At 41.9% G+C, this 19,024-nt stretch overlaps 1 protein-coding gene and 1 pseudogene across 4 annotated transcripts in view; one reads left to right on the forward strand and one right to left on the reverse strand.

Annotated features, from left to right (window-relative positions):
- The window catches only part of CTPS2 (CTP synthase 2), a 105,065-nt gene that overhangs the window by 73,058 nt on the left and 12,983 nt on the right, over positions 1-19,024 (reverse strand). For all 4 annotated transcript variants that reach the window (XM_043570936.1, XM_043570935.1, XM_043570934.1 and 1 more), the window contains 5 exons: positions 16,175-16,345; positions 14,538-14,638; positions 2,740-2,856; positions 2,165-2,248; positions 1,048-1,128 (listed from right to left, as the gene is read on the reverse strand). In XM_043570936.1, coding sequence (XP_043426871.1) covers positions 1,048-1,128; positions 2,165-2,248; positions 2,740-2,856; positions 14,538-14,638; positions 16,175-16,345 — 554 coding nt within the window. The remainder of the gene's footprint in view (positions 1-1,047; positions 1,129-2,164; positions 2,249-2,739; positions 2,857-14,537; positions 14,639-16,174; positions 16,346-19,024) is intronic.
- LOC122477669 lies at positions 269-10,718 on the forward strand (annotated as a pseudogene).

The following is a 19,024-nucleotide window of genomic DNA, read 5'->3' on the forward strand; positions in this document are numbered from 1 at the left end:
TCTTCAGAAACTATGGTCCTGTAGAAAACAGGCTCTGTGTGGTCAGAAATTTTCATTCTTCTGTTCTCAAAGCTCTCAGTAACCCAACTCTGAAAACTGTATCCTCCTTCCATTTCAGTAACCAAGTTGTATTTATACAACACAGACACAAAGTACTATGTACCAGTAGGAAGGATACAAAAAACAACAGAACAAAACCAAAGTGGCTTGATGACATACAAACACAGGAGAGTCCTTCAAACCTGCCATCACATTTTTCAAAATAGTTCAGACGTGTGTGCTGACCCTGAAGCATTAGACAGGAGGCTGTGCACAAGACTGCCTCCAGAGATACAGAAATGCAATTAGAGGGTTTTAGGCTTCAAAGAACCCAGAGCTAATCTGAAGAAAACAAAAGGTTCCTGCCAAACCTCACCCTTTTCCTGAGTGCCATTCATATCACTTTGTAAACTATAGCAACTCTGATCCCTTATACCTAAGCCTCGTTGCAAACAAGAGACAGATAAGAGAATGAAAGAAAAAAGAAAAAGCTCTCAGATACCCAAATGGAAAGTCCTGCAGGACAGAGGACGTGAGCCCAAATCACCGTACAGTTTCTGTAGCAATGAATTGAACTGAGACCACTGATGTAATCAGAAGTGATAGTGTGAATGTCAATGTAACGTGTGGTCTGGATGGAGCGAGCTGTAACACATACAAAGGAAAAATCGCAGTGAAAGCAGTAAGTGTCCCGGAAAGACAAGATAAACAGACGATAAGCAGGCTTCACATGGTTCTCTCTCTAGAGGTTTGACTGTAAGTTAAAAAGCCCACCTGGCTTTGTACCTGTAACTTGAGGAGTGATTATGCAAGGAAACATGTGATCTACCTAAGGAATCAGGAGTCTCTCACATTGTTCACTTCAGGGCAAGGGAGCTGTGGCTGGATATGAATCTCCCAAAGCTTTCATAAATGCCATGAAAAGTAATATGATAATTGAAGAGATGCAAAACACTAGCATCAGCAGAAGTGCCTGCAAAGCAATAAAATCGAAAGAGCAGCACTAACCTGTTCAGGGTTCACATGACAAAACATTGAAATCTTTTCCTTCACGGCCATTTCGATAGGTGTTGAACTCCGGCAGACAATCTGTCAACGTCAGTTTTGCACAGGTCAGCAAGCAGGAACCCAGCTGTTTGTCCCACCATTAGTTTTCAGGAGGATGCTATATTAATCTCTTCTTTCAACCAGAGACCTGACCAAGTATGTACCTGTTCATTCTGGGTATTCCACCGGACTCGTAGAAACACCTGAGCACTGATATAAGCCAGTATAATCAAACTCAACACAAATCTACCAGTAAGAACTCAAAACGTCCAGGAGTCTCTAGTAAACAAGAGGGAAGGCTCACAAACGTTGCTTCTTTAGATATAAGAACAGAGCTTGGCCAGGGGTTGGCAAACGTTTTCTCTAAAGGGCTAGAGAGTAAACATTTTAGGTTTTGCAAGTCAAGAAGTGACTGTCCTGACTACTCAGTTGTAGCAGTGCAGTACGAAGGCAGCTGTGGACAAATGTAAGCAACAGATGATACCATGTTCCAATAAAACTTTATTTATGGGCAGGAGGCCTGCAGGCCCTTATTTGCTAACCTCTGATCTAGACTATTCTGGTGATAACTGGATGACCTGTTATAAATAAGAGCAGTGACAGCCCACCCTAGTGGGTCTCAGGAAAATCTCAAAGGTCCCACCTCACTCTAAAAGACCTAAGGACCATAAAAATGACAAGACGTTGCACTTGCCCAGCTGTCAATGTGGCCAATCGCATGAGGACCCTGAGGAGAACAGAGCACCAGTTTAGAAATGTGTGAAGCTACCCTCGAGGATATGGGACTGTCCCTCCCCTGGCCCCCAGAGACACGAAGTTCAATGTCAAAGGAACCATTTGAGAGATAGAAAGGACTTAGATGATGCTATAGATCAAGAAACGGAGGTCCTGTTGTATGGAAACCAATTTGTCAATAAATTTCAGAAAAAAAAATAAATAAATAAAAAAAATAAAAAAAATTAAAAAAAGATCCAAATTCAGATAGGCCAAAGTATAAACTATTAAAAAAAAAAAAAAAGAAAAAGAAAAAGAAACGGAGGTCCTATTCCAAGAAATTTACTCACTCTCCTTAACTCACCAGATCAGGAGACAGGCCTAACCCTCTCAGCGCACGGACACTGTTTTGTGTGGGTTTGGTTTTTTGTTCTCCAGTAGCACTGGGCTGAAAAGAGATGGGTCACTGTCAGTATATTGGATATTTAGCTCGTCTGGATAATGAATGGCTCCCTAGCTTAAAATATGGAATAAATAGGCAGAGAGTTTCTCTTTTGCTGTCCTGCCCACTGCTCCCTTGCAGTGTATTCAATAAACTTCTATCTCCTTTTTAAAAATGTGGAACAAATAGAATATCATAGGAAGACTTTTAGAAGTTGCTGTCTACAGGGCTGCCTGGGTGGCTCAGTTGGTTAAGCGTCCAACTCTTGATTTCAGCTCAAGTCATGATCTCACAAACTGTGAGATTGAGCCCGGAGGCAGGCTTTGTGCTGGCAGCATGGAGCCTGTTTGGGATTCTCTCTGTCCCTCTCTCTCTGCTCCTGCCCCACACATGTGCACGCTCTCTTTCTCTATCAGAAAATTAAAAAAAAAAAAAAAAAGATGAAAGAAAGAAAAAAGAAAGAATTTGCTGTCTATATACTTATCTGGAAAGCTCACCTGTGGAACTAGGCTAACATGGATATTGCAGAAATTCTCTCTTTTTGCTTTAAACTGGAATTGTCTGAATGCTTCCACAAACGGCATCCCTTCAATGTCTCCAATGGTGCCCCCCAACTAGAAATGGGAAAACAAAAACAAAAACACATGTGATCTTCCACAGTATATAGACTAACAGAAACATTATTAATAAACAGAGCACAAGACAGGGCACGCCAAGGTGGCTCACTCAGTTAAGCATCCGACTCTTGATTTTGGCTCAGGTCATGATTTCACGGTTCATGGGTTTGAGCCCTGGGTTGAGCTCTGTGATGACAGCATGGAGCCTGCTTGGGATTCTCTCTCTCTGCCCCTCTCCCCCCCCCCCCCCCCCCCCCCACTCACTCGCACATGCTCTCTCTCTCAAAATAAATAAACTTAAAAAAATAAACAGCACAAAAACAGAGGTTTATACACATACCAAAAATCATTGAATTGTATACTTAAAGCAAGTAAAATTTATGATATATAAATTAAGCCTCACTAAAACTGTTTGATATGATGAGGAAAAGCACCGTACATTTAAGGAGATGAAACAAAGGAAAGAGAAAATGGAAACTAGAAGGTAAACTAAGAAGAAAGGATACAGTGTAACATAACCAGGTAAACAGATAAGAGAATAAACAGAGAACATCACGAAGGGAAAAGAAAACGGAGCGCCTGAGTGGCTCAGTTGGTTGAGCACCCAACTATTGGTTTCAGTTCAGTTCATGATCGATCCCCGCATCCCATTCTGCACTAGGTGTGGAGCCTGCTTGAGATTCTCTCTCTCTCTCTGTCCCTTGCCCAGGCTTGCTCTATCTCTCCCCCCGCCTCTCTCTCTCTCAAATTAAAAAAAGGGAGGGGGGAGGAAGAAAGCGAGGTCAAGGAGGGCTCTAAGAATGACCTGACTCCTGGGGTGCCTAGGTGGCTCAGTCAGTTGAGCATCCGACTTCAGGTCAGGTCATGATCTCCCAGTTCGTGGGTTTGAGCCCCACATCGGACTCACTGCTGTCAGTGTAGACAGTGTAGACAGATCACTGCTTCAGATCCTCTGTCCCCTTCTCTCTGCCGCTCCCCTGCTCATGTGCTCTCTCTCAAAAATAAAAAAATAAAACATGTAAAAGAATAAAGAATGACCTGATTCCCATGTTATAAGATCCTGTTGTATGGAGACAGGGACTAAGTTAAGTAAATGAATTCTACTATTACTGATTCACTTTACAGATAGTAAATCCCCCCATTCAAAAAAATGGGGAACCATTATAAAGCTGTCAACGCTTCATCTCACCAAGATTGAAAAAAAAAGTTTAAATTTTTTTTAAATGTTTACAAAAAAAAAAAAAAAAGGAAGGCTTTAAGAAAAGGGAATGCATAAGCAGATAAAAAGATCCACAATAGGGGCGCCTGGGTGGCGCAGTCGGTTAAGCGTCCGACTTCAGCCAGGTCACGATCTCGCGGTCCGTGAGTTCAAGCCCCGCGTCGGGCTCTGGGCTGATGGCTCAGAGCCTGGAGCCTGTTTCCGATTCTGTGTCTCCCTCTCTCTCTGCCCCTCCCCCGTTCATGCTCTGTCTCTCTCTGTCCCAAAAATAAATAAACATTGAAAAAAATAATAATTAAAAAAAATTAAAAAACAAAAAAATTAAAAAAAAGATCCACAATATAGGCCACTGAGGAGTGAGATCAGCTAGTTCCTAGGGGTGAAATACCTCGTGCTCTCTCTCTCTTTCTCTCTCACTCTCTTTCCCCCTTTTCATGTGTATACACACACACACACACGCACATACACACACACCCCTGCATGCAGCTGAACATTTCTTTTTGCGATGGTGATATTACTAGAATTAACCAACTGCTATTAAAACATGCTGGCTTTCTGAGTCAGGTAGTGCCGAAAGAATATTCCTGACAGTGTAATCCTTTGATAAATGTTAGCTTAATTTACAATGTGCTTCCAACAAGTAAGGCATTTTAAAGTAAGCATTTACTTTAGGATAAAATTTGCCTTAACCTACGCATCCTCACCATATTTAAATACTTAAAGATATCACCTGGATTTTAAAATTAATTCTTTAGCATGTGACAATCTACTGCATGCTCAACACTATAAATGAGGTGCTGAGAAGAATTTAAGACAATGTGCTCTTCAGGAGCTCAGAATTTAGCGACAAAAATCTAGCAGAGGTAAAGAACAATAATCAAGAGTAAAACTTAGACACTAACTGGAATGATCCGGACGCTGAGGAGGAAAGAGATCATGGTGGGCCCAGTCCCAGAACCCACCATCTTGTCTGGCTTCAGCTACCTGACTAGGTCTGAAATCTACTACGAGCCCTGGCCTGTCTTCCCAGCGCAACTGGGTTTTGGAGCCAACAAGTCCTTGGCATCCCGGATGGCTCAACAATTACTCAAACTTACCGTGTCCCAAACCGAACTCCCCCCACCCCTGGGCCTGTTTCTCCGCGTGTGTCCTCATCTCAGCAAAAGCGTCTCTTCCCACTAACTGGTTCAAGCCAGCTGTCTGGAAATCATCCTTGATCTCCGCTTTTCCTCATCCAACTGAGTCCAGCGGGTCATACCTGTAAAACCTCTTGAAAATCTCTCCCCTGCTCTCTATGCCCACCGTTACCACCTTAGACACTCATGCCAACACCACCTTTTGCCAGGATTATTGCAATAATCTAAACTAGGGGGTGGTAAACTACAGCCCCACTGCTTGCTTTTATATATAAAGTTTTATTGATTGGCCAAAGGTATGCCCATTTATTTATATACTGTCTGTAGCTGCTTTCACACTACAATGGCAGAGTTGACTCTCTGACCCTCAAAGGTAAACATATCAACTATCTGGCCCTTTATAGAAAAAGTTGGCTGACTGCCCCCCCTCCCCCTCCAAATGGTCTCCTAGCTTCTCCCCTCTCCTATCCTACAATTAAATCATCACACACCAGCAGAGTGACCTTATAAAAACTCAGAATATTAAAACAAAACAAAACCTCACAATATATCTCTTTTGTGCTTTAACCCTCAGTAGCTCACTGCTTCACTAAAAATAAAATCTAAATTCCTTTAGGCAGCCAACCAAAAACCTTACATGATCTGGCCTTTGCTTAGGGTTCTAATCTCATCTCACGCCCCTGCTCACCGCCCTCCCCCCACCCCCCCACTCCCCACACACCCTGCCTGTGCATCAGCCCCACTGGCTTCTCAGGTCCTCAGATGGGCCGCTCTCTTCCTTCCTGCCCCTTAAGCTCTCTTACCCTCCTTCTTTATTTATCTACACCTATCTCTTCTTTATCCTTCAGCCTGAAAGGCTATGTCTTCCTCAGAAAGCCAGACCTTGCCACCCACCTAGAGTAGCCTCCCTCCCACTGCTCCCTGTCATAGCACTGTCTGTGCCCTTCCTACTAACTCAGCACCAGGTGCTGTTATTTCGCGTGCGCACTTGTTTCCTGCCACTAGCTATAAGCCCCAGGAGAGTAGGAACATACCTGCCCTGTTCCCTACCCTATCTCTGGCATAAGCCCAGCTCCCTGCACACAGCACTGGGGTTGAAGGGTTCAGGACAGGTCTCCCAGAAATATGCCACCTTGCCATGATTATTTTGGATTAAAAGCAATCAAAACCCAGCAGATTCAGGAAAAGTTCTTTACCTCCCCATCAACTGCCTAAATTTACATTGGGTAGTGTGGGATCCCTGTACCGGGAAGAAAGTTATTCCCAGACATCCCCTTTACCTGAGAAACTTAGCTGCATAACAGGGAAGTCCGTTTTCCAAACATCCCCTCTGTCTCCCTGCAAATGGCCTTCCTCCCTTTGTATCCCCTAGGCCTCTACTCCTCTCCTTGGTTCAGGGTGTCATATAAGCCTCATTTTGCCTGACTGCTTGGGAATCTCTCATGTTTATATGGATTTTCTGTAGGTATGTAATACAGCCTTTGATTTTCTCCAGTTAATCTGTTTCATGTCAATTGGATTCTTAGACCAACCGGAAGAACATTGAAGGGTAACAGTAAAATTTTCCCTCTCCAACAGGGTTTAGCTTAGCAGTCATCTCAGGGCAGAAGGGTCTCAAAATTCAATATAAGCCCTAGGTAACAGCATTCTAGTACCTGTTACCATAACTGCAATGGAATCAAACTAAGAAATCTCGAGACTACATTGTTACAGAAAAGAAAATGATTCTTTATTAATTTTAAGTCAGATAACAAAACACAATTAAAATTCAAGCTTTCTGGGTGTGGCACAGATAGAAATATACGACCTTTCTGTAGGAGAATGACAAACTTAATTATGAAGATCCTAGAAATATCACATGCAATCAGGAAATTGGCAGGGGGTGAGGGGTTTAAGTGCTCACCAACTGCAAGGTACCAGAATCTAATGGGAAAATATTTTAGGGGAAAAAAAGGTCTGCACTGAAACTAAACCATATAGGGACATCTGTTTTTTCATAGGTGTATTCTGGTAGTTTAAGGGCAATCTGAAAACGGAGGCAAAAAGCTTTAAACATTATCCACTTCTGCCCTCACATGGCTTAGAGTGGTACTGCACAGTCTCAGCCAATTTGGAAGATCCCATGACCACTCTGGCTCCCGATTACCATCACTGTCATCAGAAACCTTCTGTATTATTACTAGAATACTCCTAAGTTCATTATTTCCCCCACACAACAAGGAAAATATCACCCATAACAATGTTTTAAGACTTATCCAAAGTTGAAATCAAAGCAACAGCAAATTTATGAGATGTGCAATGTCTGTTTTGCCTTTAAGGAAAGGATTCTTCTTTTTTGAAAGAAAGAGAGAGAGAAAGAAAGAAGCCTTTTATTCCTTTAAGCCAGGCATAAATTATTTCAGGTGTATGTGGAGATAACCTGGACTAATACAAATAAAGCTTGTCAGCTCCACGGGTCTGAGAAGTAAGAGCCTCACCAAAAGGCTTTGGAGACATTTCAACAGCTTCTACACGCTTAAAACTGAAAATCAGCCTGGTGGTCTTTTTTTCAAAAGCTTAAATAGTGCACAAACACAAATGTTGAGCACAACTTAAAACGAGCCCAAAAGGCTGCCTGATCTACTTTCCATTAAGCAAATATATGAATGTCAGGGTTATATGAAGAAGGAGCTTTGCTGGGGACAACTTGTCACAGTTTCTCTGTTTCCAAGAAATTAAAAACGAAGATGAGGAGTCCTGAAGACCAGGGCTCAGGTCATATTTGCCTTCCTATGGCTAGCAGCTAGCATTGGGACCAGTGCCTATTAAGCGCCAAATTAATGTTTTTTAAGCCAAACCAATCAATTCAAGAACAGGATAAAAATTAATATAAAGAACAAAGGCATAAAAAAAGAACAATATGCAAGTACAGGCCTAAAATGTTTGCTTGTTGTTTGATGGGATGGAAATTTCAGTTTAATTTGAGATGTCATTGAGAATTCTTGATTTTACTGTACAAGTGAAATCTTCAACAATTAGAGTCTAAATCTGTAGTATGCAACTTTGTAAAATGATGACAAAGAGAATCAGGTGTGCTGGCCCCAGAAGGAAACATAAAAGCTTTCTTCAAGGATGATTCTCAAAAAACAATAGCTAAGGGGTGTCTGCGTGGCTTAGTCGGTTAAGCGTCCGACTTTAGCTCAGGTCATGATCTCACGGTTTGTGAGTTTGAGCCCTGTGTTGGGCTCTGTGCTGACAGCTCAGAGCCTGGAGCCTGCTTCGGATTCTGTGTCTCCCTCTCTTTCTGCCCCTCCCCCACTCGCACTGTCTCTCTCTCTCTCTCTCTCTCAAAAACAATAAATAAACATTAAAAAAATTTTTTTTAGGGGCACCCGAGTGGCTCAGTCGGTTGGGCATCTGACTTCGGTTCGGGTCATGATCTCGTGGTTCGTGAATTCAAGCCCCGCGTCAGGCTCTGTGCTGACAAGAGCCTGAAGCCTGCTTCAGATTCTGTGTCTCCCTCTCTCTGACCCTCCCCACTTGCACTCCGACTCTCTCTCTCAAAAATAAACAAACATTAAAAAATTTAAAAAAAAAATTTAAGCAATAGCTAAAAAACAGACAAAATGAAAAAGAAGGATTAAGAAGGCTCTTCTCAAGGTCAAATTGGGCTTATATGTTAATGATGTTCAAAGGCAGTTCAATTACATTAAAAAAATAGATTTACCCCTTCTCCTTTTCTGTGATGATAATTTATTTTTTAAAAAAGAGCAGAGGCAAAAACATGCATACACATGACCATTTGGAAATTTTCCTGTGGTTAAGGTTAATAGTCTTAAAAAAAAAAAAAAAAAGGCTATTTTTTGCCTTTCCTGTTGCTAGAACAGCAGAATCTAGTGAAAGTGCTAGACCAGCACTCTCCAATAAAAATTAAAATATTTAAAATTTGGTTTTTTAATTTTTATTTTTTGAGAGAGAGAGAGGGTGCAAGCGAGGGATGAAGCAGAAAGAGCTAGAGAGAGAGAGAAAGAGAAGCAGGGCTCACCCGAAGAGGAGGGGCTCACATTTTTACCTAAAGTGGGGCTCGAGCTCACCCGAAGCAGGGCTCGAGCTCACAAACCGTGAATCATGACCTGAGCCGAAGTCAGATGCTTAACCAACTGAGCCACCCAGGCGCCCAATGTTTTAACGTTTTTAGCTGCCACATTCAAAAGAGTAAAAGTAAACAGGAGAAATTAATTTCAACATTATATTTTATGTAGTCCAATATATCCAAAATGTTATTTCATAGCTGAAAAGGCTCTAAAGAAACACAAGGAAAGAATGGGGCACAGGTGTATCAAAATCTTAAAGAGCAGTCGACCTGAAGTTAGAACTCACTATGATCCACCACAAAGGCTTGTGGCCATGCAGCAGCCAGGTCCCTACCACAGACCTGGAGCTGGCAGAGGCTATCACGGCATTGGCAGGGGAGCTGGCTGTAAACAGATGAGGTGAGGGGCTTACGGTGGACGCTGCGGAGGCTATGATGATTATAATGGCCATAATGATGGGGGCAGCTGGGTGGCTCAGGTCATGGTCTCGAGGTCCGTGGATTTGAGCCCCACGTCAGGTTCTGTGCTGACAGGTCAGAGCTTGGAGCCTGCTTCGGATTCTGTGTCTCCCTCTCTCTCTGTCCCTCCCCTGCTTGTGCTCTCTCTCTCTCACTCTCAAAAGTAAATAAACATAAAAAAATTTTTTTTTAAATAATGGCTATAATGATGGCTATGGATTTGGGTCAGACGGATTTGGAAGAGACCTCAATTACTGTTTTTCAGGAATGTCTGATCAGAGATAATGGAGGGGTGGCTCTACTTTCCAGAGCACAACGGGACATTGTGTACACATGCGGGGATTATCTTACACAGCTACTGAGAACGACATTTATGATTGTTTTTCACCACTCAACCCTGTGAGAGTACGTACTGAAGCTGGTTCTGATGGCAGAGTCGCTGGTGAAGCAGGTGTCGAGTTTGCAACTCGTGAAGATGCTGTGGCAGCTACGTCAAAAGACAAAGCAAATACGCAACACAGATATGTAGAACTCTTCTTGAATTCTACAGCGGAAGCAAGCGGTGGGGGCTTATGGTAGCCAAACGACGGGAGGCATGGGCTTGTCAAACCAGTCCAGTTATGGTGGCCTGGCCAGTCAGTGGCTGAGTGGTGGTTGTGGAGGTGGCCATGGTGGCCACAGAAACATGAGTGGATATGACCAAGTTTTACTGGAAAATTCCAGTGATTTCCAATCCAAGCATTGCATAGGCAGCCAAGCAGCAGCGAATAGCAGCTACTACCAAAGTGGAAGCTGTGCATCTCTGGGAGTGAACAAAATGGGAGGGATGTGTAGCATGTCCAGTATAAGTGATGGAGGGGGAAAGTAATTGATCCTGATCGCTGACTCGTGGTCAACATTTTTCTTTTTGTTTTTAATGTTTATTTATTTTTGAGAGACCGAGAGTGTGAGCAGTGGAGGGGCAGAGAGAGAGAGGGGGACAGAGGACCCGAAGCGGGCTTCTTGGGCTGACAGCAGTGAGCCTGATGCAGGGCTTGAATCCACAAGCCATGAGATCATGACCTGAGCTGAAATCAGACGCTTAGCTGACTGAGCCACCCAGGCGCCCTGAGAGAGAGAGAATCTTAAGCAGGCTCCATGCTCAGCATGGAGCCCGAGGTAGAGTTCGATCCCACAACCCTAGGATCATGACCCAAGCCAAAATCAAGAGACAAACACTCAACCAACTGACTCATAGGCACCCCCAAGTTATTAGGTATTTTACATTCTTCTTTTTATGCTGTCTTTGAAGCTCAGTGTGTATTTAAAACTCACAGCACATCTCAATTAGGATGGGCCACATTTCACGTGCTGAACAGCCTCATGGGGCAAGCAGCTACCATATTGGAGACAACGAGGTTAACCTGCATAAACCAGAGGTGTGAGGACTTGTCCTACCTTCTTCCAGGCTTGAATGAAATCATCCTTGGGCTGAACTTTAAGATACTGAAATTGCTAAATGGTATCTTCAAGCTGACATTAATAAGTAGTTTTTTAAAAGTCAAAAGTCATGCACGTGGTTAAAAATTGTAGGGGCCTGGGGTGCATGGCTGGCTCAGTCAGTAGAGCATGCAACTCTTGATCTAGAGGTTGTGACTTCAAGCCCCATGTTGGTCAAAGAGATTACTTAAAAAAAATTGTAGGGGCCAAAGGCAGGCCACCCCAAGATGGGCCACTCTGACATAAAGATTATTTTAAGTTAAAAGCAATCAAGACCCAGCAGATTCAGAAAAAGCTCTTTACCTACCCTACAACTACCTAAGTAGAACTGTGATAGAGGACCTGCTCCAGGAAGAGAGCTATCACCATAGATAACTATATCCTGATACCAACTATGGTAGACAGGGAGGAACTCAGCAAAGTCTGATCAAATTCCTCTCTGTGTCTCGCTGTTTCTGAGTGTAACAAATGTAAACATTTGTTAACCCAGCATTTTCTCTTTTCCATCTTCTTGAAGGTTACATTCCTTGCCTTTGCAGACCCAGACACCTACCCACTTCTCCTCAGTTCAGGATGACATATATACTTCATTGTGTCGGACTCCCCTTGGAATTGCCATGTCTATGCGGATTGCCCACGTGTACGCTATTAAATTTGGTTTTCTTCTGTCTCATGCCAATTTGATTCTTAGTTCAGCCACAGGACCTCGAAGGGAACAGGAATTCTTGTGCCCCAACAAAATTAAATTGTTCGAAAGAGCACACATTAAAAAGCAGGAGTCCTGTGCCCCACCTCTTCCTCTCCCAAATCCAGGTTCTCCAAGGCAAGCGCTTTAACTCCTTCGTTCACGATTTCTTCTGCTGGTTTCTTCCACATCTCTAAACACCATCTCGCTTGACTCTTTCTTAACTTGCCCATTCCAGACACCTTCTATAAAAACACAAATCGACTTCCTCCTGTGACGGATGAGGCCGAAGCTCTCTGCCGCCCCATCCCCAGGCGGCAATCTCAATCGTTACTTCTATTGGCTACTTTCCTAACCTGAGACACTTTTGCGTCTTTTTTTTTTTTTTTTGCCAACCACTACCAGTTATCTGCAGCTGCCTCACAATGGAAAATGAGGTTCTTATCTCCCTCTCTCCCTCCCTCCCTCTCCAGCACCCGCCACATCTCCACCTCACAAATCCTCTTTTCAAAGCTGATGACATTTACATCCCTGCTTTGAAGCCTTCTCTGATACATCTTGGGGATCGATTCTAAAACCTGAAAATTCATATAACAGACTGCGTAAGTCTCCTTCACTGAAGAGTCACGCTATGTCCCAGTTCTCATATCAGATGCTATTCTTCCTGGAGCTTTTATCTGCCTTTCCCTTGTCTTACACTCTGCCTTTATCATTGCCTCAATCTGTTTGCAAACTATTCACTGTATTAGATATGAAATATGTTTTGGGGCACCTGGATGGCTCAGTCAGTTACGTGTCTGACTTCAGCTCAGGTCATGATCTCATAGTTCGTGGGTTCGAGCCCCACATCAGGCTCTGTGCTGACAGCTTGGAGCCTGCTTCGGATTCTGTGTCTCCTGTCCCTGTCCCTCCTCTGCTCATGCTCTGTCTCATTCTGTCTTTCAAAAATAAATAAATGTAAATTTAAAAAAATTAAAAAAAAAAAAGAAATACGTTTTAAGAGAAGCCAGCCTAGTTATGCAGGTATGTTCAGTTTATACAACTTCATCAAGCTATATTCCTATGATATGTGCACTTTCCTGTGTCTGTGTCTGATACTCCAATTTTAAAAAAATTCTAAAGAAAGCACCCTCTCTTTTCCTCATCAGTTGTGAAGGAAGAAATAGCAAGGGAGAGAAACTTTTGCATAGCACACTTATACATTTATATGAAGTTTAACATACTTAATAGTATGCTACTACGGTAGTATGATCTATGGTTAATAAATGATAGCACAGCACATTTATGTTAAGTTTATCAGCTCTGTTAACAAAATGTGAACGCCTGACATGCCAAGTGTTTTATATAATTGCACTTAATCCTCCCAACAACCCTGTTAATATCATCTGGTTTGTATTACAATATTACATAATTATCATGTTATAGCTGAGTACATTGAAGCTTTGAGAAATAATTTGCCAAAAGTCACACAGGCATCTTAATAGTGGCCAGTAATTTTTGAGTACGTGCTATAGATCTGACACCATTCTAACTACTAAGTGTCGTATTTAAGCCTCAAAACATTATCCCCATTTAGCAGATGAGTAAACTGAGGCACACAGAAGCACACTTGTCCAAGGTCATCCAGCTGGTAAGTGGCGCCGCTTGGCTATGAACCCAAGCCACCTGGGTCCAGATTCTTAACCACTGAGCTATATACTACTTGGAAGTCACAACAGAAATCTGAATTTGTGCAGGCGGTCCATAGGAACTAAATGGTTCATTATTCTGCTGTCCTGCCTAGCAATTGGGTCAACTGACGTTTAGAGAAGGAGTACATGCACGTTCCCATTCATTGAGAGGAAGGGAAACAGTAAACAAATAATAGGTTTCAAATACTGTGTTCTTTCTTTAAGCAGCTAATACTCACTTCTCACTTCCAGATCGCCACCACCATCAGATTTCCCTAACTCCGTCTCTCTCTACTTCCAGAGCACTTTGTAAATACAGATGACCTTTGAACAACATGGGTTTGGATGGTGTGGGTTCACTGATACATGGCTTTTTAAAATAAATACAGCAGAGTACTGTAAACATATTTTCTCTTCCTTGTGATTTTCTTAATAACATTTTCTTCTCTCTAGCTTACTTTATTATAAGAACATAGTACATAATACATATACGAAGTATGCATTAATTGACTGTGTATGTTATTGGTAAGGCTTCTGGTCAACAGTAGACTGTTAGTGGTTAAGTTTGGGGGAAGTCAAAGTTACACATGGATATACAGGGATATTTTCAACTGGGGATGAGGGGAGAAGTCAGCGACCTTAATCCCCAAGTTGTTCAAGAGTCGACGGTACTCAAAAAGCACTCACCAGAATGCATCATGCAACGGATTTCCCTCCACATGCAGGTGGCTGCGCACCGATCCCAAGAGTACTCACCGTGTTTAGTGCTCATCTTGCCCACTGATCTGGGACCACCAGGGCAGGGACCATCCATGTCATTCCCTGCTGTAATCCCACCTCCTAGCACAGTGTCTAGCACATGGGAGGCCGTCTATACATATGTGCTGAATGAATGAAGGCTAGATGCTTAAAAACCCAGCAGGATATAAGTTTACAAAACAAAAATTTCTATGCTTGCCTCAATAACGCATATTTGGGGCTCTTCCTTATGACCATCCACAGGCACCATAGCTTGATTCATAACCCACTCCTGGACAGCATCAGTAATGTGAGGGACAACTGTAGAAAGAAGGAATAATTAGCACAAAAGCTTATTTCATGGTTATCAAGGAGAAAGGAACGTATTTGTGTCTTTAGACCTCCCAAATAACCTGAAAGCCACTTGGCAAATGAGACAAATTACATTTCTCATGTTATTATCCATCTCACTGAAATGAATATTATAGGCACAATATAGATTTAATCACTTAAATGTTATGTCATTTCTATTGAAACTGACCGACCACGGAGAACAAGAAACAGAAAAGAGAAATGCCATGTTTGATTCAACTAGAAACATCCATAATGTCAACTAAAACCTGCAGGGAGGGCTGTCAAGGGTACTGTATGCTGGACCCCACGGGGAAGAAAGACGCCGAGTGGTCCGGCCCCACAGCCCACCAGCCAGTGGGGACAGGTCTGCTCAGGGTGTAGATGAGATCTTCATGTTGACCAGGGGCCTGTGGCTGCTCACGTCAGGTGAAGAGGCCAAAAGGTGACGGCCCAGCAAGGATTTGAGGCCCAGAGGTCCCTTAGGTGGTGAGCAGGCCTGCAGCTAGTGATCTCTGCTGAAGAGACAGAAAGGCGACATCCTCTCGGGTACAGCCAACTAACTTAATGGGCTACACAAAGCAGGAACGTCGCCCTCTGGGAAGCTGAGGCAAGGAAGGATCTGCTGCCTGCTCTACCTCACACCTGCTGCTCCCTCGAGATGGCAGGAAGTCGTCACCAACCGGTACATCTGGAACAACCCACATACATGCAGCAACGCTCCCTCCCATGGGTCCTCCCAAGATCTACACTCAGGGGGAAAACTTAGAAACCACAAGCGTAGCTGACACCTAAGCCACACCATCCAGTTTCAGTAATAACATGGCTGATCTTTTGATGTCCATCCATCCAACCCCCATGTCTACTTCTCAGCTGGTTCCAACGTGTAAGTGATTTAAAGGAGATAGGGAACTATCACCTTTACTCTACCATGTGGGAACGTATGAGTACTAGAGTTGGTGGGGATGGGAGGGAGAGAAGGGAGGACAGGGTGTCTCTCTTAAGACAAAAGAGAATCCTACCACTCAGGAAAAGGCTTGGTGAAAAAAGGGTCAGACCATACTACCAGCCACTCCAACCAGCCATTGAACTCCAGTTCAATCCCCCAGTGCATCCCCAACGCTGTCCTTCAAAGTGGAGTAAGTATGATCCATGCAAAGATACAAGAACAAAGGAGACAGACGAAATTAAAAAAAAAAAAAATCTGCATCTCAATCAGGTAAAAGTGATGAATATGGCTCTCCATGGATTTTATACATAAAAGCTAAAGACAGATATATGGACTAGGAAAAACAATGACATTAGTAATAAACAAAAAGACTGATGAAAATACAATCAAGAACATGGAGGGTGAAGTAGACACCTCTGAATAAAACAAAGAGGAAAAGAAAGCAGAGATATGAAAAGGATTGGAACTTGTAGAGTTCAGGGACCTTCTCATCTTCACATCTATTTTGAGCAGGTGCTCAGCACACAGGTCTCGCTAACCTTTATGGAAAAGAATACCTTGTACTGTTTTCCCCAGGTAATCACCACGCCTCTCTTTATTGATCACATGCTGATATATCTTCCCAGTGGTGATGTTGTTGTCTCTATAAAGGTTAATATCCAAGAACCGTTCATAATTTCCAAGGTCTAAATCAACTTCTCCACCATCATTTAAGACAAATACCTCACCTAAGATAAAAAAAAAAAAAAGGCAATGTAAATATTACAAATTTGCTTTCGGGGCGGCGGGCTGGCTCAGTTGGTGGAACGTGCGACTCTTGATCTCAGGGTGGTGAGTTCGAGCCCCACATTAGGTAAATAGCAATTTACTTCAAAGCATGAGTGTCCTGGATTCTGGAATTGGCACAAGAACGTTTTAATTCCCATCTCAGGAATCTTAAGCCACAATTAAACAGACAATACATGGAAAGCAGGGCCCCAGCAGGCCAACAGGGCAACTTAGTTAAAGTGAGGCAAAAAAGCCAGTGTGTGCAACCAGCCACCTGCACAACGGCACCTGAAAAAGGACAGAGATAAAGACTTAATCACACAAGGATGATTGTGCTAACTATTGCGCATGTCTCCAGGTCTCTGCTGTTGCTTGAGGGCACTGATTGGGAGTCCAGTGTTCAAAAACCACCTTGTAAGAATTGAACCTCTCCCTGATCAAGGAAATTATATCATTTACTCCGATTTCAAGATGTTCACACCAAAAAAAGAAGGTTGGTTAGCTTATAAACAGAATCAGAAACCTTTTTTTTTTTTAAGTTTATTTAATTTGAGAGAGAGAGATAGTGCACAAGCAGAGGAATAGCAGAGAGAGAAAAAGAATCCCAAGCAGGCTCTGCACTGAAAGTGCAGAGCCGTATGCGGGGCTCGAACTCATGAACTGTGAGCTCATGACCTGAGCCGAAGTCAAGGGTCGGATGCTTAACCGACTGAGCCACCCAGGCACTCCTCAGAAACCTTTTATACCTTCATTCATGTCTACCTTAGAAAGTACCTACGTGAGGTCAGGAAGATCTCTAGCTTAAAGAACAAAAGACCAAACTAATGAAATAGCACTATTTTCACATTCCCCAAATTTCATTTCCACTCCAAATTCCACTGTCTCATGTTAATGAGGAATCACCAATCTATAGGAGTCTTTTTACTTTGATCATCTTAACTTCTGACACATAAGGGAAGATCTCTGAAATCTCTTTAGTTGATTCAGGCCAAACCCAGTTGAATTTTTAAAGTCCTGAAATTTTAAATTCCTAAAAATTTAAAAGTACATACGCATTATATTTCTAGGAGAGAAAGAGAAAATGTGAATGACAAGTCTTTAAAACAGGTTCTGGGGAGCCTGGGTGGCTCAGTTGGTTGAGCATCCAACTCCGGCTCAGGTCATGATCTCACAGTTGGTGAGTTCAAGCCCTGAGTCTGGCTCTGTGCTGACAGCTCAGAGCCTGGAGCCTGCTTCGGATTCTGTGTCTCCCTCTCTTTCTGCCTCTCCCCAGCTTGTGCTCTGTCTGTGTCTCTCTCAAAAATAAACAAAAAATAATAATTTAAAAATAAATAAACAAAACAGGTTCTTAGATTTAGTGTAGTTATAATAAAAATTCCAACATATTTTTTCAACTTAAGGGTGACCCTAAAGTTAATTTGCTAGAAAAACAGGTGATTACCAAAACAAAGCACACAAAAAATAATAAAAAGCCCTTGTAATGAATAACAGTGAGTAAAGGAAGATCGAAATACATATGCATACCTATATTCCAATATATATAAAGATGGAATAAGATAACATCCACAAATGTACAGAATCAAAATATCCAAAAGATCCCTACTACATAAAAGAATTTAATATAGGACCTGAAAATAATAATAATAAAAAACCTAAGAGCAGCATCACAAAATCAAAGTAAATAAACCACTCAGAAATAAACTTCAAAGAAACATAGGGTCTATATTTAGGAAACTTAAAAACCTTACTTCAGAGACAAATAAAGAAGGCATAAAAATAAGGAAAGCTGCTTCTAAAGCTCCTGAATGGGTCAGTCAATATTTTCGGTGTTCAATTCTTCCCCAAATTAATGCATAAATTTAAGGAACTTTTTGTCAAAAACTCCGACGCAACTTCTTGTAAAGTTGAACACAATGGTTCCTAAGTTAATTCTGTATACAACAAACATTTTGGAGTTCAGAAAAAAAAAACAAAGGAAGAAGAAAGGAATATGGAGAGCTCTGACCTACTTGATAATAAAAAGCTGCAGCTATTAAAATGATAGGCAGGAATAAACACAGAAATCCGGAACAGAACAGAGGACAAAGATAGACCTAAGTAGAGACAAAAATGTAGTATATAATAAAAGGTGGCATTTCCAGGCAGCACAAAAGGGATGAAATCTTTGAGAAATGCCATTAGGAATAGTTGGCTAATCAAAACAAAAAAAAAAAAAAAAAAGAAAAGAAAAAAGAAAAAAAATATGTTACATCTTCATACATTCCAGATGTGTTATCAATGTTAAAGCAAAAGGAAATGAAACTATAAATATAGATCCATAAGAAAATATAGATGAGTATTTAAATATTCCTGTGGCAGAGAAGCCTAAAGTGACATCAAAGGCAGAAACCATAAAGGAAACAGTTGATATATTTAATCACATAAATGGCAAGTTGAAATTCATCAGTGACAGAGGTAATGTTAAAGCAAATTTCAAATAGAGTAAAACTATATATATATATGTATATATATATGTGTGTGTATATATATATATAGGTTAATACACTTTACATAAAGTATTCTTGAAAATCATTTTTAAAAATCCAAAGGAAAATTGGCATAGCACATGGCATTAGCCAATTTTGCTGCACACCAAACAA

The sequence above is a fragment of the Prionailurus bengalensis genome, chromosome X (genome assembly GCF_016509475.1).
Source record: "Prionailurus bengalensis isolate Pbe53 chromosome X, Fcat_Pben_1.1_paternal_pri, whole genome shotgun sequence".
Lineage (NCBI taxonomy): Eukaryota > Metazoa > Chordata > Mammalia > Carnivora > Felidae > Prionailurus > Prionailurus bengalensis.